The sequence below is a fragment of the Falco peregrinus genome, chromosome 5, assembly GCF_023634155.1.
Source record: "Falco peregrinus isolate bFalPer1 chromosome 5, bFalPer1.pri, whole genome shotgun sequence".
Lineage (NCBI taxonomy): Eukaryota > Metazoa > Chordata > Aves > Falconiformes > Falconidae > Falco > Falco peregrinus.
Genome location: NC_073725.1, coordinates 71357718 through 71383433, shown reverse-complemented (window position 1 = coordinate 71383433; position 25716 = coordinate 71357718). Strand labels below are relative to the sequence as shown.

Here is a 25716-nt window from a genome sequence, read left to right as displayed (position 1 = left end):
CCCACAATTAAGTGGTGTGGAGCTGAAGGGGACTACGATGTAATGGTGACTGAGCCGTTTGGACCGAGTCTTGAAGATCTCTTCAGGTTTTGTTCAAGGAAATTTAGTCTTGAGACAGTCCTATTACTCGCTGACCAAATGGTAGTAAGGAGGAGGATAGATAATTGCCTTTCACATATCATACTTCACTTGCAGAAATGGGCTGTCAGACATGGAGCTGAAGGACATTTTATCCCTTGATGATGAAGTTCTCTCGAAGATTCACCGCTGTCGCCTTCCTTCAAGTAAAACTGTCCTGTGCCTTCCTCCTCTCCACTGGTCACAGCTCCGCAGTGTCATGAGAGAGTGCCTGGCAGAACAGAAGGCAGATGGCCTCACCCTTCTTTGCTCTGCACACGGGTACTCTTAGAGAATGAGAAGCCAAACCTCTGAGTATGGGATGTTCCCAACCTGGGCTTTTGGGCACCCTGCTTAGGCTCCTCTCCATTTTTAAACCCTGTCAGTACTAAGAGTCAGGAAAAAAACCAGCTCAAGATAGGTTCCAGTGTATCTTTTCCCTTCCCAAGCAGTCTGTTGAAATGATGCAGAATCATTATCTATCAAAACAAGATCAAATCAAGAGGCATTTTCTCCTAGCAGATTTATTCAAGGGGACTTGGAGCTGTGCAATGAAGAAACCTCTTATGTCACCACACTTTAGCAGGACCTTGAACGCTGACAGGAAGGTGAGGAATATCAGCAGGCATTTCCATACCTGTAAGCTCTGGACCAGGGCTCTGTGTCTCCACACTGCTTGTCGGGGACTGAAACCAGAAGACAATGGAAATAATAGTAAATAACACTATTCATATATATTTTATTTTTTTAAAGAGGTATCTCCAACCAAGGAGATCTAAAGTAATTTTACAAATGTTGTCATGCAGTCTTCACACATGCAAAAGGCTACTGCAACAAGGAAGTAAGTAATTTATTATTCACATCTGCAGAGAGACAGTCTGCCTTAGATTGTAGCATGAGGAATTTAACAAGAAAAAATACACAGCTGCCTTAGATTGTAGCATGAGTCATGAAAAACATTTCCTACTAACAGCACTGCCAGGACTTTCATTGCTTTCCTGTCTGGCATACCATGTGATAGTACCTAGCACTAAGTTGTGAAAGCAGATTAATCCACAAGCCATATCCCAAATCCACTGTTCTGGTTACTCCTAGGGAGCCCCTCAGCCACTCTGGTTCTCTGATACTGTTGCAAATCTGACAAGTTCAGTGAATTGCTATTTCATTTACTGAATGCTGGATGAACTGAGGAGCTAAATCGGGATGTGCTGGGTAAGGACTGGGCAAGAGCAGGAATACAGTGCTCTGCAGAGGCATGCTTCATGCCTACAGCCACAGGTTAAGAATCAACCTTTCTGCATCAGCAAGTGCTGTGAGGAGGAAGCTTGAACAAGAGGAATAAGCTAACTGTTATGAACTGTTACCCTAGAATTATCACCACACTCCTTTAGTAGATGAATTATCTAGATCTTCCAAACACTGTGAAGAAAACATTAAAAAATCTAACAATTTTAAAAGAAAAGAGCATTTAAGAGGCCAGTAAAGGAACTGTGACATGGGAGCCCTCCACTTCCTCAGCAAGAGCCCTAGTTCCACTGCTAGTGGCCATTAACCCTTCTGTCCCCTCCTTCAAAAAAAAAAAAGCATTTTTTTATCCCAGTCTTCTCAGAATAATTGCACAATCTCAGGGCTGATGTTCTCTGCTGTAATAGCATTTCTTCTTGCAGGGAATATGAACTGGATCACTGTAAAATGATTGCCTCTGGAATAGAGAGTGGTGTTGATTTTACCATGTGTACTGACTGCATCAGCTGTCCAGAACGATGCCTGGTGCAGCACACCCTTCTCCTTTTGAAGCCTGCAGTCAGCAGTACACACAGCCCTGAACTAACAGCTATGTCAGAGTGACAAAGCGTGACACAAATGTTTGCCAGAGAAAAGAACTGAAATTTTCCTTTCCAAGTAAAAGTACTTTTCTGAGGAATTAAAACCAGCGTCAAAATTCTCTGTTCTGGGATCCATCAAAAGACTCTTAAATGCCTCATTCTGGCAGGGCCCCTGCACAGGAAGCTGAGATTTCTTCTTTGCCAACTTGACATTTTTATCTATTTTATTAGAGTGGTTTGCCACAACCAAAGCGCCTGTTGCCCCATATCTAGTAGAAGCACCTGTTAGCTACCTGGATTCTCTGGCAGCTTGAGAGCTAACCAGAGGACACAGTACACAGCACTGCTCCTCTGTCTTCTCAGAATATCCACTCCTCCCTCAAGGGAAAAATCCTGCCACACCGTTACGTTTTACCAGGTTTTACACAGTAAGTGCCTGGCCAGATAAAGTCAGCTGCGTTGATTACACACTGTACATCACATAAAATACACCTATGGTAGCTCTCACAGGCCCAGCAGAGTCGTGGTCTAAACTGCTTTTGTCTCTGCCATCTTAGGAGCAAGAGTAATATACACAGAATTGTTGGCCAGGCTTCTTTTTTTCATGCCTTCTTACACAGAGGTAATCGGGGACCTGTGTCAGCAGTGTCTAAGCTGGTGCAGCGTCTGTCCCTATCCTGTTCTCATGCCACTACGTGGCTTTCTCCAGCCACCCAGTAGGCCCCTACACATGATGCTCACCAGATTCCTCAAAGGTAGGGATTAGTCCTGGGGACAGATACAGCCCAAGCATATATCTAATTATCCATCTGTTATGAACGAGATCCAAGAAACATAATAAACAGAGCAAGAATGAGAGAATGTCTCTTTCTGTAGAAATAGTTTTGCCTGTAAGCTTTACACAAAGGCAGGAGAAAGGTCCATTTGCCTTTGTGTTCAGTCATGCACCAGTCCCGTTCACAACAGCTTCAACAAATGAGGACAAAGTGGCTCATTTTGTCATCAGGACAACAAAGGAACACACTGACTTAGATATATCTGAGGGAACCTAATCTTGCTCTTGGCACAGAATATGGGGTTCAGACACTTATAGAGGGGTTCCACCTGGGGAAACACAGCATATTAACAATCTCCAAATGGTTCCTTTTTGTCTGTGGTATCAAGAATAGCCTCTCTTCTCTGTGTATCACGGCAGGTGTCACAGTGATGGCACTTAGTTCTGATTACCAGCTGCTTGTGGCAGGTTCCCAGGATAGCTCAATGCTCATCTGGAATATGGACATTTTTGAGATGCTGCACACCCTTCCTGGACATTCCGGTGAGCCTTCACCACTTTGTGTAGTTGGAAAGCTCTATTCATGTCGGAAAAGAGCTCCGAGAGCTTGGTGATCCTTGAGCTGTAGGCACACAGGCACCTCCCAGCTGCCAGCCTTTTCCAATTGCTGAAAGCACTGAGAGTCCCTCATTTTGTGAATCCTCGTCTTATTTTACAGCTGAGGTGAGGTGTGTGAAAGTGTTTGGAAAAGGAACCTGATCACCGTCTGCACATCTGGAATCTGATTTCTGGCAGAGCAAGGTTTATTATCCAGAATAATAAACGCGTACTGAAGAACAGCCCTCACGTCACCTTCACGTGAATGAGGGGCACATGATTGTATATTCTTCCTCAAATACAAAGGTGTGCCCAGGTTTAACTTAAAGTGTGCTGAAAGAACAAGAACTTTAGAAGTTACAGCCACAATGCTGAAGGCTGTAAACAGAAAAGCTGCCTCAGTCCTCACTACTCCCATCTCTTTTGCCACCTCTTGTCCTGGTTTCAGCTGGGATAGGTTAATTTTCTTCTTAGTAGTTAGTACAGTGCTGGATTTTGGCTCTGATGTGAGAACAATGTTGATAGGACACTGATGGTTTTAGTTGTTGCTGGGTGATGTTTATACTAAATCAAGCCCCTGCCAGCGAGAGGGCTGGAGGGGCACAGGAAATTGGGAGGGGACACGGCCAGGACGGGTGACCCAAACTAGTCAGAGAGGTATTCCATACCATATGACGTCATGCTGAGTATATAAACTGGGGGAAGAAGGAGGAAGGGGGGGACATCTGGCATTATGGCATTTGTCTTCCCGAGTAATCATTACATGTGATGGAGCCCGGCTTTCCTGGGGATGGCCGAACACCTGCCTGCCCATGGGAACTGGTGAATGAATTCCCTGCTTTGCTTTGCTTGCGTGCACAACTTTTGCTTTACCCTTTTTCCCCACCTTTCCATTTTGCTATTATTATTGTTAGTATTATTGTTATTATTGTTGTTCTTACCTCTTTATTCTGTTTAAATTATTAGATTGTTCTTATCTCAAACCTTGACTTTTACATTCCTTTTCCGATTCGCCTCTCCATCCCTCTGAGTGAGGGGGAGTGAGCAGCTGGCTGCATGGTGCTTGGTTGCCAGCCGTGATTAAACCACGACACCTCTTTACTAGGTCAGTGCTTGGCACCTGGAGACAGCAGAACACCCATCTTCCAGATTTCTGGAGAGGCACCAGATGCATGGATGTGTTTTGCAGTATTCAGCCCAAGGCTGGTTATGATGACTGTGTCTGAAGGAGGAATGCTGAGTCTGTGGAACAGCAACACTGGCAACCTGAGATCCAAATATCAGCTCGCAGGGCTACAGGAAAAAACACCAATGTGCAGCGTCCTGATCCAGAAGCAAGGGAAGATGATAGTGGGATTTACTGGGGGTCTCTATCCATGGCACATGTCTATCTGTTCGACTTGCTTACAATAATTCTTGTATTTTCATAGAATATTCAGAGGTTTACTGAGCCAGACAACAGATCTGGTAATCAACGGGCCTTCCTGCCCCATTTAGAGCAGAGAGCATCCTCCTCAGACTTCCAAATCCTAGTTCCCAAATGAACAAGCACAACGCTTTCTGTCCCACTGCACTTTATAGCTTTGCCCAATACCACGCGGCCAAATTAAATTTCATTGCTAATTTACCCTCTTTCCTTCATGAGAGGGGCAGCTCTCCTAGCTTCATGTCTTACTCTTGCCTTATTTTTGTGTAGATCCCTTCTGATGGAAACAGTCTGCTAGAGAAGCTTCCTGGAAGGGTTTGCTTTGTGATAACATCAGAAGGTAAGTCCATTATTGCTGCAGGTTCAATAGCACCCATTCCTTAGGAAAAGTGTTGGCAACAGCTGCTCTCCCACACTCTTTAAAAGAGGCCAGCATGTGGAATTTCCCATTTTCTTGGCCTTATTTAACTATTGTGCCTAAGGATGTAACAAAGATTTGATGAACTTCTTTTTGTGAAGAAGTCAGAACATTGCCTGTGTACCGGGAGCCCTTTCTGAAGCGAGTAAGTGAGATCTAAGTAGTGAAAAGGACTTCAGCTGGCATGATGATTTGCTGCTCTTTGGGCTTACCTTTGAAGAAATACAGGAATTAAATCATATGCATAAGGACATGGTGTTGAAGGGGATTAGAGACTTCCTCAGATCAATAAATCATTAACTAAATTTTATTGGTTTAGGCTTTGAGAAGTATGTGCAAGTGTACCTGGCAGACCCAAAGGGATTCCACAGGTTCCTGGCACCAAATCTGGAACATGAAGGAGCACTTCATATGGCTGTTATCTCTGCTGGCAACAGCGTTATTGTTACTGGTTCTCAGGCTCCATCTATCCAGGGAGGGAAGGAGGAAGGCTGGGCAACTTGCCAATCAGAAAGATCTCTTTCAAATCCAGCTTACAGAATGTGCCCCTGATCCAGTAAAAAGGGTTGTCCTGCTCCCCAGCAAACTGTCTGGGGGTTGGATTTGTAGTTCTGAGCATGTCTCTACTACCGCCACAGCTCTAAAAAATGACCCTTTATTGCTTCAAGACTTTCTGTTCTTTTATTTTTGACACTGAATGGAGAGCACTTGATCCATTTAGAGGGCCAGACTCAAGCCTGTGTACACCTGAGGCCTGAAATACATTTCTGAAATGTTTCATATTTGAACTCCTAAAAGCTGCCCTGTTGCCCGTTTGTGAGCAGGAGCCAGATGGAATATGCAACATCTAGAGCACCATCTCTTGCCAAAGAAAGAGGTGAACAGCCAGCACAGTCCAACACATGCAACTAGACAGCTTCCAGAGTAAAGGAAGCAAGTGGGCTGAATGGCTCCGGGTGCTTTGCACATTTGTTTTAGAGTAAGAATGCAATGTTTTGCCTTCTAGTATTAGGATGTTATTCTTTGATTTATGTTTCTGTTCAAGTTAGTTAAGGTATACTGTTTTACCTCTTAAACAGAACTAAGGAAAAAGCAGCTCAGGCACTGATGATTCCTCCCCCCCCACCCCCAGCAACTTTTCCCAGGTGTGGAGTTTATCAGACTGGGAGTTGCTGACGGATATGCTGGATGGCATGGGAGCACCAGTAACACTCTTAGACCTGTGTGACTGCACTTTGGTTTCTGCCTCCCACCATGCACCATATGTAGGAGTGTGGAACCTCACAATCATCAGCAGAAAACCTTGGTGCCTGTCCTAAATACCAGCTGCACTGGGGTAACTATGTCTATTTTACCCAGCCTGAAGACACACATAAAGTCATCATCTGGAACACCACAGAAGGTGAACTGCATCTTAGAAATATTGCATTAAATTAAGCCTGCATATGGGGTAGAATAGAAACAAAACAGCTCATAGAGGCAGCAAAGGCAGGGTTAGCTTTCTGAGCATATGACGAGCATAATCTGCTCCTTTCTGCTTTTTCTAAGTATGAGATTTAGGAAAATCTGTTTCAGGCTTGGAGAGCTTTTTAATCTCCTCTTCCAAGTTTCTGCCTAGAATAGCTTATTATGACAAGGGAAAACTGGAAATATGAATAACATGCAAATTATTTCACAGTCAAGAAGTCAATCACAAGCCTCATCTGAGGGATGACAGTTGCATGCGGTTGGAGTAAGAACAGTCTTGCTGATTTCCTTCTGTTTTACAGGTCAAGTGTGTGACACACTGGACAGCTCTGCCCAAGTGAGATGCCTGGAAATAGCTGAGCAAAACCAGCTCTTTTTCACAAGGACTTGTGTCTGGAACAGTCCTTATCTTTCCACTGAACTCCAGGCAGGATGTAGCATGCATCCCACCTCCAGAGTCACAGAAACCAGTCAACAGCATGGCTATCAACAAGCAGGAAATGCAGCTTGCCATAGCATATGATAATGATAATTTAGTCCTCCTGCTGGATATTAGCCCTGCAGATCCATGCCCAGTGATTGACAGGCCCACCTACACCTTTAAAACTCATATCCCTGCCACTCTGATTTCCATAGTGGCTGTCCTTGCAGATTACAGCGTCCTCTATGGCATGACTAGCAGGGACGTATTCCTTTATGACTGCCCTTGGGCCCAAGTGTTTCCTTTGGAAGGTCACAGAAGCCAGATCTCCTGTTTGGAAAGCAGCCACGGAGAGCAGCAGGCACTCAGTGGCTCTGAAGATTCCCTGCGGTGTCTCTGGGACTTGGAGTTCTGTCAGCGGGAACACAAGATGTGCTATCATAAGGTACTACAGTGGTAACATGGCATCAATAGTCAATTACTGCCCTGAGCTGTCAGGGAGGATCCAGCTGACAGGATTCCCAGCTCCCAGAGAGAATCCCCAAATCCTGTATATAGCTGTGCAAACTGACAGGCAGCAAGGTATTCTCAGCACCTAGGTCTGATTTTAAAGCATCCTTGCATCTAGATACACCATCAAGGTGTTGATGCTGTCTTAAGTGAGTAAGTGCTGTTAACACCGCTCTGACACTAAACTTAAGTCATAGGAGTTACTTATCTACAGCTTATTACTGCTCATTTAGCCAGTGCAAGCTAGATGACACGAACCAGCGAAGAGAATGAGACTTCACAAGTTAACAATAGCAACAGAAGGGGTAAACTGGGCCAGCTCAGGAGAACACAGTAGGGGAAAAAGCATAAATGATGGAGGCTGGGCCAATGCTGTTACTCTTTCACCTGACAATACACTATGGACGCGTCTGAGCTATTCCTTTCCATAGGTGGGATAATGGGCTTTTGTACAGTCACACTAAGCTCTTTGCTGTATAGCTATCAGGGCTTTATTTTGTGATACCTTCTTCCATCCTCCTTCCAGGATCACTCTTGTAAAAATCTTTATTTACTACCTCTATTCTTAAGCATTGAATAACTACTGAATACTCTAAGGCATCCTCACTTCAACCCACATTTACCAGCACAACAGTCTAACCTTAACAATCCGTTTTCAGCCCACATCTCTTCTGAAAGGCATTTGCTGTGCATGCTTCTCAAAAGACGGCAAGTACTTGGACACTGGATTGCTGGATCAGTCCATTACACGCTGGGATGTTCCAATGGTGAGTAATTGTGAAATGCTGGCAACAACGAGAATCCTTCATTGTGCCTGCAAGCTGCAATTGCAAGGCTACAGCTGGGGTATTCCAGCACATAGTAGAGAAATATATTCTGGGTTCAAGTATCAGCACAAAGTTTAAGGGCAAGGCAAGAAAGGTTTCGGTAAGTTTCTATTAAACGAATCATCTATAATGCTATAAGCAGCATGGTTTATTTTTTCCCCTCTCACCCTTGCTCTTCACATGACCCAGTTTTACTGAGTTCAAACTGTCTGGTGACAAGGGACCATTTGAAGGAAGCGGTGTATTTTAAATACAATCCCACTACACAGTAAATACTTTATTCTGAGCATGCTTCCCACAGGTGCCTTGCTGGCTGTACAGTGCACGTGCGTACACAGCCGCTCACAGAAATGTACCAACTGCAGACAGATTTGTTGTAATAACAAAAATTGGTTGTACCATTCGTGAGAATTTTGCAGCACGGGGGGGGCGGGGGTAGTCCCACCATGCGCACATGGAGCAACAACTTGCCTCAATTTATACAATCAAATGTTGCATATACATAAGGTTTCCAAATATGCCTATACATATTCATAACCTAGCCCCGCTTCATATTAAAATTAGTTCCAAGAAGTCATTTCCATAAGTCCCTCCCAACTGCACTTGCGTGGTGCCTCTTGATGGTGGTTGTGGGGATGAAGGCTTGGTAGTCTCCCTCACTCTGAACCTTTTACCTTCTCTCTTCACACAGACTCAGTTGTTCCTTGGTCTTTGTCCAAACTATAGAGTTGGTTTTAGTTAGTTCTCATCACAAACTGTCTTCAGGAGGAACTGTAGACTCCTTGCTTCAGTTAATTTACACAGTGGTTAGTAAAACAAAGCATTATTTATCAACGACAATCTAGGTAATCGTTAAGCAATTACATCTACTAAAATTTCTTTAACACCTTCCCTCAGTTTCGCTGTCCCAAGACCACCCTTCCTCGGCATAACCCACTCCAGAACACCATGGCAACGTGTACAGTAAAATCCAGAAAGAATGAGAGGGAAAACTCAAGCAACAATACAGCCGAGAAAATTCTTCTGGGAGCCTGCTTCCCACCAGCAAGCCCTCTCAGAGCTGTTCAGTGGTGTAAAAAGCAAAGATTAATAGGATAAACCAGCCTAAACACGCAGGATTGAGCCTATGGGTTTCTCTTTCTAGTCTTTTGCATCAGTGTCTTAGAATTACAATATTAAACATCGTTGAAACTCCCTTGTTGTGGTTATTGAGCCTATTGACACCTCGGTGCAGTACTGCTGCTGTGGCAAACCGAACGATCACCTCCTGAGGTAATTAAGAAAAAAAACCCCGCAAACAAACAAAGAAACCAACGGCAGCCCTGGAGCCCCGCGTTACACCCGGCCGGCACTAGAGCTCTGCGGGCCGTCGGTCGCAACCCAGCCGGGGGTTCGGCCTTCCCGCCAGACCCACCGGGGCCCAGCCCGCCGCTGCCTCCTTCGGGGCTCAGCTCCAGCCCCGGCGCCACGCCCCCGGACCCCCACCCCCCCAGCCTCCGGTGCTGCCCTCCCTCCCTCAGGCCGCTCACAGGGGCCGCCCCATCTCCCGCGGCCGCCTCAGCGCGGTTCCCGCCGCGGCGGGTACACGGACCGGAAGCAGCGCGCGCTACCGGCGCGCTGCCGGGTGGCATCGACGGCGGCCGGGAAGGGGCTGGGCCGGGGCTGCGGGGCGGGGCCGGGCTGGGCGGGGCGGGCGGCGCCGTGCGCGGTGACGCAGACGCGCTGACGGGGGGGCCGGGGGGGCTAGCGCTGCTGCCCGACTCCCAACATGGCGGCGGGGGGCGGCGGCGGCGGCGGCCGGGGGGGCAGCGCCCCGCGCTGGGGCGGCGGCGGCCGGGCCGCGGCGCAGGAGAAGTTGCCGGTGCATGTGAGTGAGGCGACCGCCCCGGCGGCCGCCCCCTTTGGGATCGTCGGGATTTTTCCCTTTCCCCCTCCCCGCAGAGGGCCGCTTCTCGACACCACCAACACCCCCCACCCCCACCCACCCCCAGCCCCCGGGGAGGCCCTACCTGCCCCGCACCTCCCCTCCGGTACGGTGGGGTGTCCCGCGGCCTTCGCCCCCCGGTGCTGTGGGGCACCCCCGCAGTCCTCCCCCCGCACCGTGGGGTTCCCCAGGGGTCTGCGCCCTCCTCCCCTGGCACCGTGAGCACCGCCCCCCCCCCCCCCCCCCCCCCCCCCCGGGCTTGTACCCCCCCCTCCCCCGCCTGGCTGTGCCCTGCTCCCGCGGGCACCCTCCCCCGGGAGCTGTGTCCCCTCTCCCCGGTACGGTGCCCCCCCGCCCCCCCCGCCTCCCGGTGCCTTGCCATCCTCCTCCAGCATTGTGAGGCCCACCTTCCCCGGGACGATGGTGCCTCCCTGGGGCCTGCCTTCCTCAGGGCCACCTCATCTGGTCCCGTGTTCCCCTCCCCGTGCTGCTCCCCCTTCCCCAGTGCTGTGGGGCTCCCCTCGGGGCCTGTGCCTACTTCCGTCAGTGCTGTGGGGTGCCCCTGCTGCCGTTCTGGGGCTGTGGGGCGCCCCAGGGCCTGGTTCCCCCTTTCAGGACCTCACCCCCGTTCTCACCCCACAGGTGGAGGATGCGCTTTCCTACCTGGACCAGGTGAAGATCCGCTTTGGCAGCGATCCTGCCACCTACAATGGCTTCCTGGAGATCATGAAAGAGTTCAAAAGCCAGAGGTAAGCCCAGGCCCTGCACCCCAGGTCTGCTCCGGGGAGCTCCTCTGCCTTTGTGGGGGTCCCTCTGCCTTTGCGTGGTCCCCCACACTTCACACCATCTTTCTGGCCTTTGCAGGGGTCCCTCTACCTTTGCAGGATCCCCCATGCTTCACACCATCTTTCCACCTCCACAGACATACAGGCTGCCCTGCTGGCCTGTTCCCCAGTAGTGCACTCACTAGACGCTGAAGGTGGATTCTCTCTGTCCATCTCATCATTTTCCAGAGAGAATCCACAGGAAAAGGCAATTCTATTTTTACTTCCCACTCTGAAATGAGTGAAGAAGCCTGCATGCACAGCCCCTCTGTTACCTTTCAGCCCTAGCGGGGACGGCTGCCTTGCCTGGTCTGGGTAACCTGCACACTCACATCTCCTCTGTGTGGATAACACCCCCAGTATGAGGCTGCCGTGGTCGTTCTCTCTGTTTGGGCTAATTTCTAGGTCTGAGTTTCCCAAAATTGCTTGTTAAAAATTGCATCTCTAAGAAGCCAGATGCTTTGCACACCTCTATAATTTTCTGGGTTTAACTTGTATTTCTGATTTGGACACAAGTAACAAACTCTTATCAATTTTAGCATTGACACACCTGGAGTAATCCGACGTGTTTCACAGCTTTTTCATGAGCATCCCGACCTCATTGTAGGATTCAATGCTTTCCTCCCTCTGGGCTACAGGATAGAAATTCCAAAGAATGGGAAGTTAAGTATACAGTCACCTTTGAATAGTCAGGTAGGTTATAGAGCTCATATTCTCTAAATAAATGCTGTTACATGTGTCGCTGTACACGTATATTGCGCAGTTTAGGCTACGCAGATTGATGTGTATTGCATTGTTGCCAAAGTTTTTGCATGGTTTTCAAAGTCTATGGTAATGGGTATAATACAAATTTAAATATATATCAGTTGTTAGTTTAGCTTCCACAAGAATGATATCCCTGCATAAAGTGCCAATTCAAATACTTCATTCAGATTTGAAAACTGAAATTGTAATTGGCTTGACATATTTATAGAGATTCTCAATACATGGTGTGTGTACTGACAAATTTCGAAAAGAGACCCTGGAAGAATCACACTTTCAGTCTCCCACTGAGAAATCGGCAACAGGCAAAAAATACCCGTCAGGTATTGCCATGCAATTGTTCACATCCTGCAGTGAAAGACCTCTGCTGTAATACAGATGGATACATATTAGCCTCTGCTCCTTTTTTGCTGTTATGTGGTTGTGGAGGCTGAAATAGAGCTATTAACCTGAATTCTACTGATAAACCTGTGGTTTAACTCTTAATTAGTAGCAGTAAATACCTTTTAGATCTCAGTTCCCTTAGATCTCTGTTGCTTGGAAATTTAGCACCTTTAAAAGCCGTATGTATTAATATGTTTCTTAAAACTGACAATTCCTCTGAACAAAACAACAGTAACAGAAGCTGCAGAGTGTGTTGTTTGGGTCACCCTCTCAAGTGAGCGGATAATGCAGTGACAGTCAAAAGCACTAATGAGTCAGATGGTTCATTAGCCAGGTATGACTTACAGGATTTTTTTTTTTAACTGATGGTATTAATAAACCAGGTAGGGAAATTTACTGGCTGATTAAATCTTTTTTTTTTTTTTTGTAGTAATCTTTTTTAGCTAAACAGCTTGAAAATACTGATGCTAGATTGTTGTTGAGCTTGGCCCTGTGTTTCTGTACAAGTCACTGTCTTGTGTGTCTCTGCCACTAGGTGCCCTCGGAGCCTGTTCCCAGCGCGCTCCCTGGCAGCGGGCTGTTGTTGCATTACTCCCAGGAGAATTCGCACAATCACAGTGACTGTTCGGAGGAGTTTAGGCAACAGCTTCCATACAAAGAAGATAAATCCCAAATTCCTTTGGAGTCTGACTCTGTAGAGTTCAATAATGCTATCAGTTACGTGAATAAGATCAAAACACGTTTCCTTGACCATCCAGAAATTTACAGATCCTTTTTAGAAATTCTTCATACTTACCAGGTAAAAAGTCTTCCATATAAGAGACTGTTGGTTTGTGCTGTAGGTGATTGACTAGTTGTTACCAAATGAAAATGTTTGCCTGTTAAACAGGCTTATACAGTTCCCGAGCGCTATCCTTTGTCCAACAATTGCCTCATGGATATTCACATGAATGACAAAAGTGTGAAAATTGTACAACTTCCCAGGCTCTGCAGTGTAAAGGGGTCATGCCTAGATTTGTCTTTGCTAACCTTTGGTTGATATAGTGATATTCTGTGTGAAGTGATGCACTGTAAGAACCTTGGGCTCTCTGACAGTTACTTGATTTGCATAGCATATGGTTTTGAGCTGTTACAGAGTTGATGAGTTTTCTTGCAGAGTGAGGTGTGGTTTTGAATACATCTATGCGTATCTTTTCAGAAAGAACAGCTGAACACTAAAGGCCGACCCTTTCGAGGCATGTCAGAAGAAGAAGTGTTTACTGAAGTAGCAAATCTGTTCAGGGGACAGGAGGATCTTCTTTCTGAGTTTGGACAGTTCCTCCCAGAGGCTAAAAGGTCTTTGGTATGTGTGTGTTTAGGACAAGGCAGAATATTGAATGCTTTTTTTTTGTATGGAGAACAGGGATGCAAAACATTGTGGAAAAACATACAGCCAGTAGATAACTCTCCTCTTCTTCATTGTTTGGAATTTCGCAGAACTGGTGGTTTAACTACATGCTCTGTGTCCCGTTCAGATACACGGGATTCTTCCTGTGTGCCAGTTGAGAGCAGAACATTGAACTCATTTATTTACTTAAGTTCACAGGAAATGGACCCTGTGAAGTGAACAGTGTCCAGAAAACCGAGCATGACAAGAATCTGGAACACAGCAAAAAGCGATCCAGACCACTGCTCTTGCGTCCTGTTTCTGGCCCAGCAAAGGTATCTTTTATCAAGTAAAAACTTAGAAATAACCTGATATTACTCATTGTGTTTAGATAATTGCTGAGATAAAGTTGTAATGAGCAGCATCTTTGAGGTATGTAAGTGTTAGGTACAAGAAACAAAATTTCAAAGGTATTTTAAAAATAACAATTACCATAGGAAAAGGGAATTTTTAAAGTGTGCTTAGATATGTGTGCTAATATGTTGAATACTAAATATCAAGAGCTTCTGTGCTAAGTATTGGCCATGGAAAGGGACAATTTATTGCTTCTACAAAGAAATCTTTCTTTGGAATTCCTTCTCAAGTGATCCTTTTTGTTGCTTCGTCTTAGCTGGGAGTCATTTGATAGAGATTGCTGTGGAGGGCTTGACACAGCAGTGCTAGATGACTTATTTGGGAAATACAGAGTTTCAGCCTTTGCAGAGAGCTGTTGTATGTCAGTGAAGTGGAATTTGATAGCATTTGAGTCACAACACTTAAGTATAACTACTTGTTCTTTTAACAGAAGAAAATGAAACTGCGAGGTACCAAAGATCTGTCTGTAGCGACAGTGGGAAAATATGGAACACTGCAAGAGTTTTCTTTCTTTGACAAGGTCAGTATTTGGCCTGATCTCACATTCTGTGGACTTATTTCAAACCATTTCTGTGGTTATTAATGGCCTGGTTTTCTGTACAATCTGTGTGTCAGTTGCCTGACTTTTCGAGTGGTAGAGAAAGACAGACCAAGTAAAGAGCAAATAGGTGGGTTTTGAAGATTAATAGAAATGGCTAATTAACCTTTTCCAGAATACTGGTCTCTTACAGACATGTTTTTCTCTATTTTTCAGTGATGTTTCCTCACGTACCATCTGTACCATGGATGCCTTCTGTGGTTACCAGATTATTGTTTGAAACTGGGCATTTTTATGCATATTCTCTTTTTATGTTGCAGTGTAGACAGAGGTTTGTCACTGTACCCCTGGTTCAGACTACTTAGAATATAAACTAAATAAAAGTGGTGTTCAAGTGATCCGATCATTTCTCTCCAAATTGTGCTTTAGGTGCGTAGGGTGCTAAAGAGTCAGGAAGTCTACGAAAATTTTCTCCGGTGCATTGCTCTCTTCAACCAAGAGTTGGTCTCTGGCTCGGAGTTGCTCCAGCTAGTTACACCATTTTTAGGGTAAGTTACTATCTTTTTTGCTGTGTTGTACTTTTTAGGTCTTGCTCTGTTACTTTTGGGTAATGAACTTTGTTACTGAAGTTCTGGATTTAACTTCAGAAGTATCTCCTAGGTATCTAGGTGTACTGTGCAAGAAATTGAAGGCTAATCTGTAAAGAGGACTAATAAAGTCTGAATCTGGAACAGGCTGCCCAGAGAGGTTGTGGAGTCTCCTTCTGTGGAGATACTCAAAACCTGCCTGAATGCGATCCTGTGCAACCTGCTCTAGGTGAATCTGCTTTAGCAGGGGCTTGGACTAAATGATCTCCAGATCTTCCAATCCCAACCATTGTGTGGTTCTGTGATTCTGAATCTTTTAACATATCTACAGAGCTCTTACAGAGCATTTTGAGGAGGATCTTTTCCTGTGACTGTGTATCTGGTTGAAATTGTGTATCCGGTTGAAATTGTCACAAGCAGCAGACTACCTGATGTTACACAAAATCACTGGGGGCAGAGCGTATCATGAATTCTGGAGAGTGGTATCTGTTCCTACTCCCTGTTCTAATCTCTGAAAATATAATACAGGTTTAAACATGAAATCTCAGAACAGAGCTGTGAAAAGGAGAAATAGTTCTAGCTCTGATGCGAGCCTCTTGTGCCGTTTGCCTTCCAGCAGAAGAGGGAGAGTCACACGGCAAGGATCAGTGACTCCTCAGGCAGTTAAGGGGAGTATTGGAATAAGGGGAGGAGGGAAATTATTTTCCTGCTTTAAGTAAAAAAAAAACCCTAAAGTAATTGAGAGAGAATGATAACAGATGTAAAACTTGGTGAAAGATTTCTGACCGCGATGCTGAATTGTTTAGTTTTTCTCCCTCACTTTTATGACACACATTAGCCACCTTAAAACTGTCAGAGTGAAATAAGAAAATACGCTTACTTGTGTTTTTGAAGGAAATTCCCCGAACTCTTTGCACAGTTCAAGTCCTTTCTTGGTGTGAAAGAGCTTTCATTTGCTTCTCCACTGAGCGACCGATCTGGGGATGGAATGAGTCGGGAAATTGATTATGCTTCCTGCAAACGCATAGGATCAAGTTACCGGGCTCTCCCAAAAACCTATCAGCAGCCAAAGTGCAGTGGAAGAACAGCCATTTGCAAGGAGGTATTTTGGGATCAACCCTTAACACACTTTGCGCTTACATAAATTGAAGTGGGGTCGTTAGTGCTACAGCTTCTGCATGTGCATTCCCCTCTTTATTACTGACTAGCCAGCTTTAATCTCACATCAGTTACTTACCCAATTTATTGCAATAAGATTATCCGCATGCATTTTGCTGATTTTATTTAAATGCATCTCACATTGCATCTTTAATGTCTTTTGAGTCTGTGTGCATACACACATTATTCCTATAGACAGAAAAGAATATGAAATGGCCTGAAATTAATTTTCTAGGAGTGGACCAGTATGGCCTTTAGAAACGGTTTTTCTCCTGAAAGCGCACTGTGAGACAGTGTGTTAGGCACTGTTCTCGCTGAGAGCAGGCATCTGCAGCGCAGGTGCTCCCACCTCCTGCTGTTGTTGGCAGCTCTTGTCTCCTTTACTTACGGTTGCTGAGTACTGCAGAGTGGTCTCTCTGGTTTGTGAGATGACAGAAAAGGTTCTTTCAAGCTTTCTGGGCACAGTTCCTTGCAATCCATGCTCAAGAGCCATTCCACTGGCACAGTTCCACACAGACCTCTAATCACCTGAGGAGCAGTCGTGACAGTGACCTGTGAACTGGCTCTGAAATGTTCAATAGAAACTCAGGGAAGAAGTGTGCAAAAATAAAACAGAGGAGTTTCAGACCCCGTGTGAACAGCTCTGGGTTCATAAGGCTCTGTTCATTGTTACCTCTGCACTGTTACAGGTGTTAAATGATACCTGGGTTTCATTTCCATCCTGGTCTGAGGACTCCACTTTTGTCAGCTCCAAGAAGACTCCTTACGAGGAGCAGTTGCACCGCTGTGAAGATGAGCGCTTTGAGGTACCTCTGCTACTGAGCTTCCGTTCTGCCTGCCTGCCTCCTCTGAAAGCAAAACTTCACGCTATAACAATTTTCCCTGAATTAATTGGTGGCCAATTACTGAAAGTTCTATTAGCATTTATTGGTTCAAGCTAGAGTTTGGTGTTTTCCATTTGCTTGGAGTCTTAATAGCTCTTTTTAGGCATGAGTCCAGATCTAAAAAGCACGTTACTTTCGGGAGAACTGGTGGAGGTATATTTTCCAGTAAGAAACCTTGCTGATGCTTCTTAGCTCCACCCAGTGGAGCTCATGCCACAAACCTGGAACGGCTGGTCTCCCATTTTCCTGCTGTGCCTGTTCTCACACTGCCTCTTGTGAACTCTTTTTAACAGTTGGATGTTGTCTTGGAGACCAATTTAGCCACTATACGTGTGCTGGAGAGTGTGCAGAAAAAACTGTCACGACTGACTCAAGAGGATCAGGAGAAATTTCGACTGGATGATTGCTTAGGAGGAACGTCAGAAGTGATCCAGCGCAGGGCCATCTATCGCATCTATGGTGATAAAGCACCAGAGATCATTGAAAGTCTTAAGAAAAACCCAGTTACTGCAGTCCCTGTTGTGCTTAAGAGGTAATTCCCATTCCTTTGTGTTCACCCGGCTTCTTCGAGAAACTGATACAGAATTTTTAAACAAAGGTTTTCTGTAGATGTTTCAAAAGATAACTCCTCTTCAGTGGTGGTGCTATTTTCAATTCATTTGTTGCTTCCAGGAATACTGCGAAGTCTTTGGTGCATCGGGTTTGGCTACATTTAAAATGCTTTGTGTGTACTTCTGTGGTTGTTTTTTTGAACTGAAGGAGATTATACATTTATGTAGATTGAAAGCAAAAGAGGAGGAATGGCGGGAGGCCCAGCAAGGCTTCAACAAAATTTGGCGGGAGCAGTATGAGAAAGCCTACCTGAAGTCCCTTGACCACCAGGCTGTCAACTTCAAACAAAATGATACCAAAGCTTTGCGCTCCAAGAGCTTGCTGAATGAAATTGAGAGTGTCTATGATGAGGTACGTATGCTAGTAAATAGTCCATCCTGTGTGCCCTTTATTTATGGTATGATCTAGATGTTCACGTAGCACGTGGGACCTTGTTGACGTGGTAGTGCTCTGAAGAGTTCTCAGCCAAAAATGACTGTCCGAAGCATAGCGTTAATACTGGCTTATTTCTTCTGGCAGGAATGGCTCTGAGCATGGATTGGAAGGATCTTTATCTATTTGTCTCTTGATTGCAGCATCAGGAGCAGCATTCAGAAGGGAGAAGTTCATCCACAAATGAGCCTCATCTTATCTTTATCTATGAAGATAAGCAGATTTTGGAAGATGCAGCATCTCTTATCAGCTATTATGTAAAAAGGCAGCCTACCATCCAAAAGGAGGATCAAGCAACCATCCGGCAGATAGTGCATCACTTCATACCTGAGCTGTTTTTCTCTCAGCCCCCTGAGCACAGTATTTCTGAAGAATCAACAGATGAGGACAGAGAAAACCACCAGGGGCCCAACGTGGATACTCCTGAGCTACGGAAAAAACACGTGCCTGGGCCGCCAAGCAGTCCTTTGGATGCAAAAGCAACCTTCTGTGATGTTACAGCTGCTGAGCCCCACAACACTCTGGATGATGTTTACAGTCTATTCTTTGTCAATAATAATTGGTATTTCTTCCTCCGCCTTCACCAGACTCTGTGCTCAAGGCTCCTAAAGATTTATCGTCAAGCTCAGAAGCAGCTTCTAGAATATCGGACTGAAAAAGAGAGAGAGAAACTCCTTTGTGAAGGAAGAAAAGAAAAAACCAATGACCCAGCCATGGAACTAAGACTGAAGCAACCGAGTAAGGATAATCCAGCACATAGTCCCTTCTTAATGCTCTGGTTGCTAGTGGTCAGTCTTATATGTCTGAGTAACTGAGAGCAGCAGGCGAGCCTGTAAGGAATGTAGAGGTGCAAACCTCCACTATGTTTGTGATTTGTGGACATAGCTAATTGAACAGAATAGCTAGTTTGTATTTATCTTCTGAGGGCTGTCACGTGTAGTTCGTAGAGACTTCACGCTGGCCCACTCTTGTCAGATGTTCTCTGGTATCTCACTGTATTAATCTTTTACTTTGATTTGAAATGTAAACAGCTCCACAAGGAAATAGGTAACTACTCAAGGCAGTCCTGGAAGTGCACGACTGTTACAGTCAGCGCTCCTTAAGGCTGAACTTTCTCTTGGTAGGCATGTTCTCAAGACTGAATGTCACAGTTCTTTAGCAGCACTGTCCTTTGTATCTGTTGACTTCCCTCTGCCTCTTCCATGCATTAAAGTCACTGCACTTTTGCCCTGCCCAGGTGAGGTGGAACTGGAGGAGTACTACCCGGCTTTCCTGGATATGGTGAGGAGTCTGCTGGATGGGAATATTGACCCAACGCAGTACGAGGATACTCTGCGGGAGATGTTCACTATCCATGCCTATATCGGCTTTACTATGGACAAACTGGTGCAGAATATTGTACGCCAGGTAACTAATTTGATGGCTGTGCTGTGTGTCTGGGGGGCTGCCCATCTCCCTTCTATAGACAGATAGGTTTCTCACAGTACCTTGTAATGCAAGGCCTCAGTAAAATTAGAGCAGGTTTGTAGAAAAACTATATACGTAGGGAAAACACTAACAGAAGTTCAGTGAGATAGTTCAGCTTCAGCACAGGGAGTACATGGGAGGGGTTATTTTACCTTGCTTTTTCCAACATTTTTTGAGCTCCGGTCTTTTCAAAATTCTGTCATTCCCAAAATACATCTAAGGGGGTGGGGGGAAAGAAAAAAAAAAAGAAAAAAAAAAAGAGTCCACTCCTTTTTACTCAAATCTGTTTTCTAATTGCAGTTTTGTTACAGTTAAGGCACATCTGCCCCTCACTCTTCTCTGTTAATTTTATTGCAAAGTAGTGAAAAAGGGAGTGAAATGTGTGAAGTCTCTGAAGTTAAAAATTTGCTGCTTCATCTGAGGTGTGATGCTGTGCTGAGTTTTGTGCTCCTTTCATAACGCACTAGAGTTAACTCTTGGCCCAGACTTGCTGACTGAATTCCCCCTTTTTTAATGGAAGCTTCACCATCTAGTGAGCGATGACATCTGCTTGAAGGTTGTTGAGCTCTACTTGAACGAAAGGAAGCGAGGTGCTGCTGGAGGTAACTTATCCTCTAGGTGTGTCCGGGCAGCAAAGGAAACCAGCTATCAGTGGAAGGCTGAACGTTGCATGGCAGATGAGAACTGTTTCAAGGTAAGAACTTGCTGCCAGGGAACTTCATCAAGTGACTGTGCCACTTTACCTGGGGAAAATGGGTTTGGAAGCTCCAAGGCCACAATATGGAAAGAAGGTACCAAAACCAGAGCATAGATGGGGAAGTGGTATACTGGCTCACTGGAAAGCCCTGCTGCTTACGTCTCTCCTAGCTCATGTTTGTTGTCCAAATAACTTCCTGTGATTATACAGCATTTTATTGTGAACCTGTGTGGCCAATGTCTTGTGCCTGTAACTGTATTACAGGTGATGTTTCTTCAGCGGAAAGGACAGGTGATCATGACCATTGAGCTTCTGGATACGGAGGAAACCCAGACAGAAGATCCTGTGGAGGTCCAGGTAATATCACAGTGACTGTGGAGTCTGCTGTACTACAGACAAAGCAGATGTCTAAGAATGCTTTCCTGCTTTCTTGTTCCCAAATGTGAGACTTTGCCAGGAGAATAAATGTACCTGGGAGGTGGGAAGATTACATGTGGGGCTGTGGTCATTGACAGAAACGGGTATGTTAGTACAAGAGTTTGAACATGAATCAGCTTCATAAGAAGCAGCTTGGAAATAAACTCATTCTTTGCAGAACTGTTTGTCTTGATGAGAGTGAAATCTGACTTGAAATTGGTCTCTCGTGTAGCACCTGGCTAACTACATGGAGCAGTACGTTGGGGTGGAAGGAGCTCCGAACAACCAGAATGATGGCTTCTTACTGAAACCAGTCTTTCTGCAAAGGTGAGTGTGTTCCCTGTCCTGAGGGAGCTGGTACTGCTCCTCTCTGCATTTGTGGCAGTGATTCTAGGTGATGTGCCATACAAGCAACTCTGGGGAAAATGCACTCATCTTTGAGGTCCAAGGGGGCTGCTGTAGTCCAGTGCACTGCATAAGAATGCTGAAGAAAAAAATTACCACCACTGCTTTGAGGTTTGCTCGTGAAACTGTTCAAAATGGGTTGGAATTGTCTAAGCGGTCCCTTCTGGGAGGAATTGGAGATATAATTTGTTCCTGTTTCCCTAAATATTTGTCAGGGCGAGTGGTGGAAGATCCTGGAGAAAGTATGAAAACTAAATGTGGAAATACAGATTTCATACTTGTGCTGTCAGCTCTGCTAGCATAAGAGAATAAATAACCAAGTGTGACATGTGCTTCATAATCCTTGTTTCGATCTAGAAATCTCAAAAAGTTTCGCAAGTGGCAGTGTAAGCAAGTGAGAGCTCTGCGCAGCGAAGTGAAGAGCTCCTGGAAGAGGCTGATTGGGGTGGAAAGTGCCTGCAACGTGGACTGCCGGTTCAAGCTCAACACCCACAAAATGATGTTCATCATGAACTCGGAGGATTACATGTACAGGCGGGGAGCTCTCTGCCGAGCCAAGCAGGTGCATCTCCTATTTCTGTCTCTGCAGCTCAGGCAGTAGCAGAGGTTGAGGATGTGAGCCAAAAGACAGGTACCGATAAGAAGTCTTGTGGCTGAATTCCTGCAAACTACACCCAGAAGTTACTAGTCTGTGTTGGATGAAACACGGAGGAGAGCTGGTAAATGCTCTGTACTTTGGTTTAGTTTAGCAGCCTTTTCTTTACCATGCAAATGTTAAGGGGGAGTGGCAAACATTAAGAAACAGAGATCTTTAAATGCAGGTATGCGTTTTTCTGTTTTACTGTTGGTATTGTCTTGTAAAGCATGTGCATCTCGGAGGTACAAGGAGGTAAGGGTTTTGGTTCCTCCCCCAGAAACCTCTCTGTGATCTTTACTGTCCTTCTTTCAGGTACAGCCGATGGTGCTGCTAAAGCATCACCAGCAGTTTGAAGAGTGGCACAGCAGGTGGCTAGAAGAGAACGTGACCATGGAGGCAGTTGATGTAGTGCAAGACTGGCTAATGGGTGACGAAGACGAGGAGATGGTGCCCTGTAAAACAACCTGTGAGACAGTGAATGTCCATGGGGTCCCAGTGAACAGGTACAGAGTTCAGTACAGTCGCCGTCCAGCTTCACCGTGAGCAGAGATTTGTTCCTGGGACAAAGACAAGTAGGAGCATTGCTGGTGAAACACATTTACTCTGAGAATAGTGGTGGGAATGCAATGTATGTATTAACGATATTTATCCAAACAGCATTTTACTTTGGATTATGATGTGTTTTCCATATGGCATAGACTTGTTTCCTTGCAGTGTAATCCTCCAGCCATCATGAAGAGACTTAAAAGCTTTATGGGAAGAGGGCTCTTGGCATTGCCACACACTTTTTAGTAGTTTTCTAGCTTTAGGCCACTGCTGACCAGCCAGCACTGGAAGGCTGAGCGAGGAGGTCAGGCTCTGGGTGAACTACCACTAGTGGCTTTGTTGGAGAGATGGAGCTGGGCTGGTGTTCGAGCAGATGCTGGCAGCTGCTTCCACTTTGAAGGGTTTGACGTTCCCTATCTTCCTGAATTTGCCGTCTTGGAGCCTGCAGAACTCTTCGACATAACCTCTGAGTGCCGGCGGGGCTAAGAGCACCTGGTACAGATCGCTAGCCCCTCGATGGGCTGCTTCATTATCTGTGTGTACTAATAAGGCAACGAATGCAGTATTTGTTACTGGTGCTCTGGTGAGGAAAATGCCAAAACTGATCAAGGGTGAATAGCATACTAAACACTCTAACTTTCATTGATCGACTAAGTCTTTTTGAGCATAAACTAAGGGAAAGAAACTCTCTGAGCTACAGTGCTAGGCGAGAGAGCCTTTTGCAGCGCAGATGTAGTGCGAGACTGGCTAATGGGTGACGGAGACGAGGCCTAGGCCTATCAGCCACCCCTCTGCAGACACGCACCGGATCCCGTCTTGTTGCTTTATGAACTTCCGACCCGCTGCAGACTCTGCCTTCTCAGATCTGGAGCTGCTTGGAGCGTGTGCGTGAGGAGGAATACCCATCGCGAGGTCTGGCCTGTTTTATTTTGGGGTTTGTATTTTGCATGTTGACTGGCAGCCTCTGGAGACTGCGTTCTCAGGCGCTTTTGCTTTCCTTGTGCATGCCCGGACTCCGTGGTTCTGCTGGGTTAAACCACTGAAATCCCATCAGTAGATGGAGCTCTCGCAGCACAGCGTTTGCACCGGATGGGCGGGTTCTCCCAGCGACTTCCCTGTTTCTGCTGGCTCAGCACAGATGCTGGATTTGCAGTGACACATGGAAATCTGTAATGGGCAGTAGGAGATCCAGCCGCAACCATCGCAGACAAGCTTTTCCACTGAACCGTCTGTACTTCTATCAAAGTTTTTTGACGTGAAACCTAGCAAAAAACCTCCCCTGAATCATGCAGAACACTACGTCAATTGTCCGACTTAATCTATTGAAAATTCAGTTGTGTTTGTCCTGTAGCCCCGCTGTGACTTTGCTCTTGTTTTTCAGGGGCCAAGGGCAAGCACACTGTCATGGAGTGTATGACAAACATCGTGTCTTGAGGCAGGTCCAGCCTCTTCTCAGCTCTGCTTCCAACTTTTTCCTGGCTTTTGGGGGAATAACCCCCCACCCCGATCTTTTTTTTGTGGCTTTGATTTTTAGGTTATAATTTCTGCCAGACCTAAGTAACAGCCTGTAGAATTTGTCCTGGGTTATTTCCGCTGTACAACATTTTGTTTTGCAATTGTCTCACTTGACAGTAGAAAAATTGGCCTTTGGGGTACATTTAATAGGAAACTGTACTGACTCTTTGTCTTTTTTTGCAAAATCATCTGTAGGAGGGAGGGAGGCCAGTCTCTGGCATTCGTGGCCACTTGCACAACCACTGCCAGCAGAAGACTTTTCATCAGGAACTCATGTTCTTGTTGTCTGGGTCTCTTAGATTTTGGTAACTGAAATGATCTGAAGGTTTTTCTCCTGCTCTTGTTCCAATAAGTGATGAAAGACGCTGACCATGTCATATAGCTTATGCGAGGGCTGGGTGGAGGAGCAAGAGAGAGAAGCCCCATGCAAAGCACAGTGTCCCCCTTTTGCTTCCAGACAGCTCAACAAAATACACCTCAGTCCTGTTCATCTCTCTGCTGTCTTCCAGTGGAGATGACAACTGTGCCAAACTTTATGGTTTTATGATACAGAAAAATGTTTACTAGAAAATAGGTTGCAACTAGTGGCTTAAAACGCGTTTGATTCCAAGTGTACCGAGGTGTGGGAGGGGTAATGTGCCTGTGCACCGTCCTGTTCCATCTCCCCATTTTTAAGTGTACTTCAGATATTTTTAAGCATCCTTATTTTTTAAACCTTAATTTATAATCTGAACAGATTGAGTAAGACTTTTGCCCTTTACAGTGAGTGCTATTGTCTCAAAAATGATAGTAGCAAATGATGTGAACAGAATAAGCAGGCAGTGCAGGTTTGAGAGTGGCTTGCTAATGTCTGAGAGTTTAAGCTCAACTGCCGTGTGTCTGCTAGCACGACCTTGATTCAAGAGTTTGTTCTTCCATTTTTTTGAAGGATCTTTGCTTTTGGGCTTGTAATTGCTTTGCCAGCTCTTTGAATGTAGTTTTTTTTATATTTATTTGCACATTCAAGTAAAATAAAATATTGGTTTTAAAAGTCTGCAGCTCTCACTGTTTTAAATTTATCTTAAATTAATTTCAACTTTTTGACAATCCCCAGAATTGATTGTCTTGCACCTGAAACTGAATTTTAAATGGTGGAAAAACGGAGTTGAACAGTTGGGTAAGCTTCCCTTCAACCTGGACAGGCTCCAGGGTGCGATGATTTAGATGTGCTGGCTCACTTCCAGCAGGCAGCAAATCTTTAACCTTACCCATACTGAGAAGGTAGTGCACAGTAAGCACCTGTGAGCCAGTGCGCTAGCTAACATAAAAGGGAAATAAATTTGCTGCAAGAGGTGTGCAATGGGAGATCCTGTGCAGGACCTTATGTGTGTGCTGCCAAGCCATGACTGGATGTGAGCACGGGAGCCCATGGGGTGGCATAGTTGCTCCATGCAGAGATAGGTTGCAAAAGGAAAATACTGTGTAGTGCCAGCAAAGCATTATCTTTTTGTAGATAGGTTCATTTCTAGCAGCACCTTTTGCCATGAGACGTGTGGCGCAAAAGATACAGTCTAGGCCTGGCCCCCCAAGTCCTCACATGCTAAATGCAACAGATGTTCAAGAGAAGTGGCTGATTCCAGTTCTGAAATCTGTAAGCCCATCTGCTACAGGTTAAGACAATACAACTGCAACCATGAATATAACCCTGCACCCCCCTTTCCCTCAACCTCCCCAAATTTCTGGGTAATAACACGTTTAACTGTGTTCCCTGTGAGCTCTGCACA

At 45.5% G+C, this 25716-nt stretch overlaps 2 protein-coding genes across 2 annotated transcripts; both read left to right on the top strand.

The window, feature by feature from the left end:
* The first annotated feature begins 42 nt into the window (after positions 1-42).
* On the top strand, positions 43-10023 carry NWD1 (NACHT and WD repeat domain containing 1). Its single transcript, XM_055805181.1, is given in 24 exon segments — positions 43-117; positions 161-399; positions 512-833; positions 1213-1255; positions 1258-1329; positions 1785-1799; positions 1802-1852; positions 2480-2708; positions 2826-2893; positions 3013-3261; positions 3437-3473; positions 3475-3566; positions 3569-3621; positions 4421-4450; positions 4453-4722; positions 5012-5102; positions 5479-5703; positions 5981-6052; positions 6246-6486; positions 6488-6561; positions 6929-7008; positions 7010-7492; positions 8217-8324; positions 9282-10023. Coding segments are annotated over 24 exon segments (3420 nt in total). The 3' UTR covers positions 9483-10023.
* A 114-nt stretch (positions 10024-10137) lies between these two features.
* Positions 10138-24986, top strand: SIN3B (SIN3 transcription regulator family member B). The gene is made up of 19 exons (XM_055807028.1): positions 10138-10251; positions 10951-11057; positions 11672-11825; positions 12814-13077; positions 13477-13620; positions 13857-13979; positions 14489-14578; positions 15026-15144; positions 16078-16285; positions 17031-17147; positions 17519-17757; positions 18005-18188; positions 18413-19007; positions 19507-19676; positions 20257-20430; positions 20698-20790; positions 21083-21177; positions 21613-21817; positions 22205-24986. Exons 1-19 carry the CDS (start codon positions 10153-10155, stop codon positions 22433-22435), a joined length of 3411 nt encoding a protein of 1136 aa, XP_055663003.1. The 5' UTR covers positions 10138-10152; the 3' UTR covers positions 22436-24986.
* Positions 24987-25716: the final 730 nt, after the last annotated feature.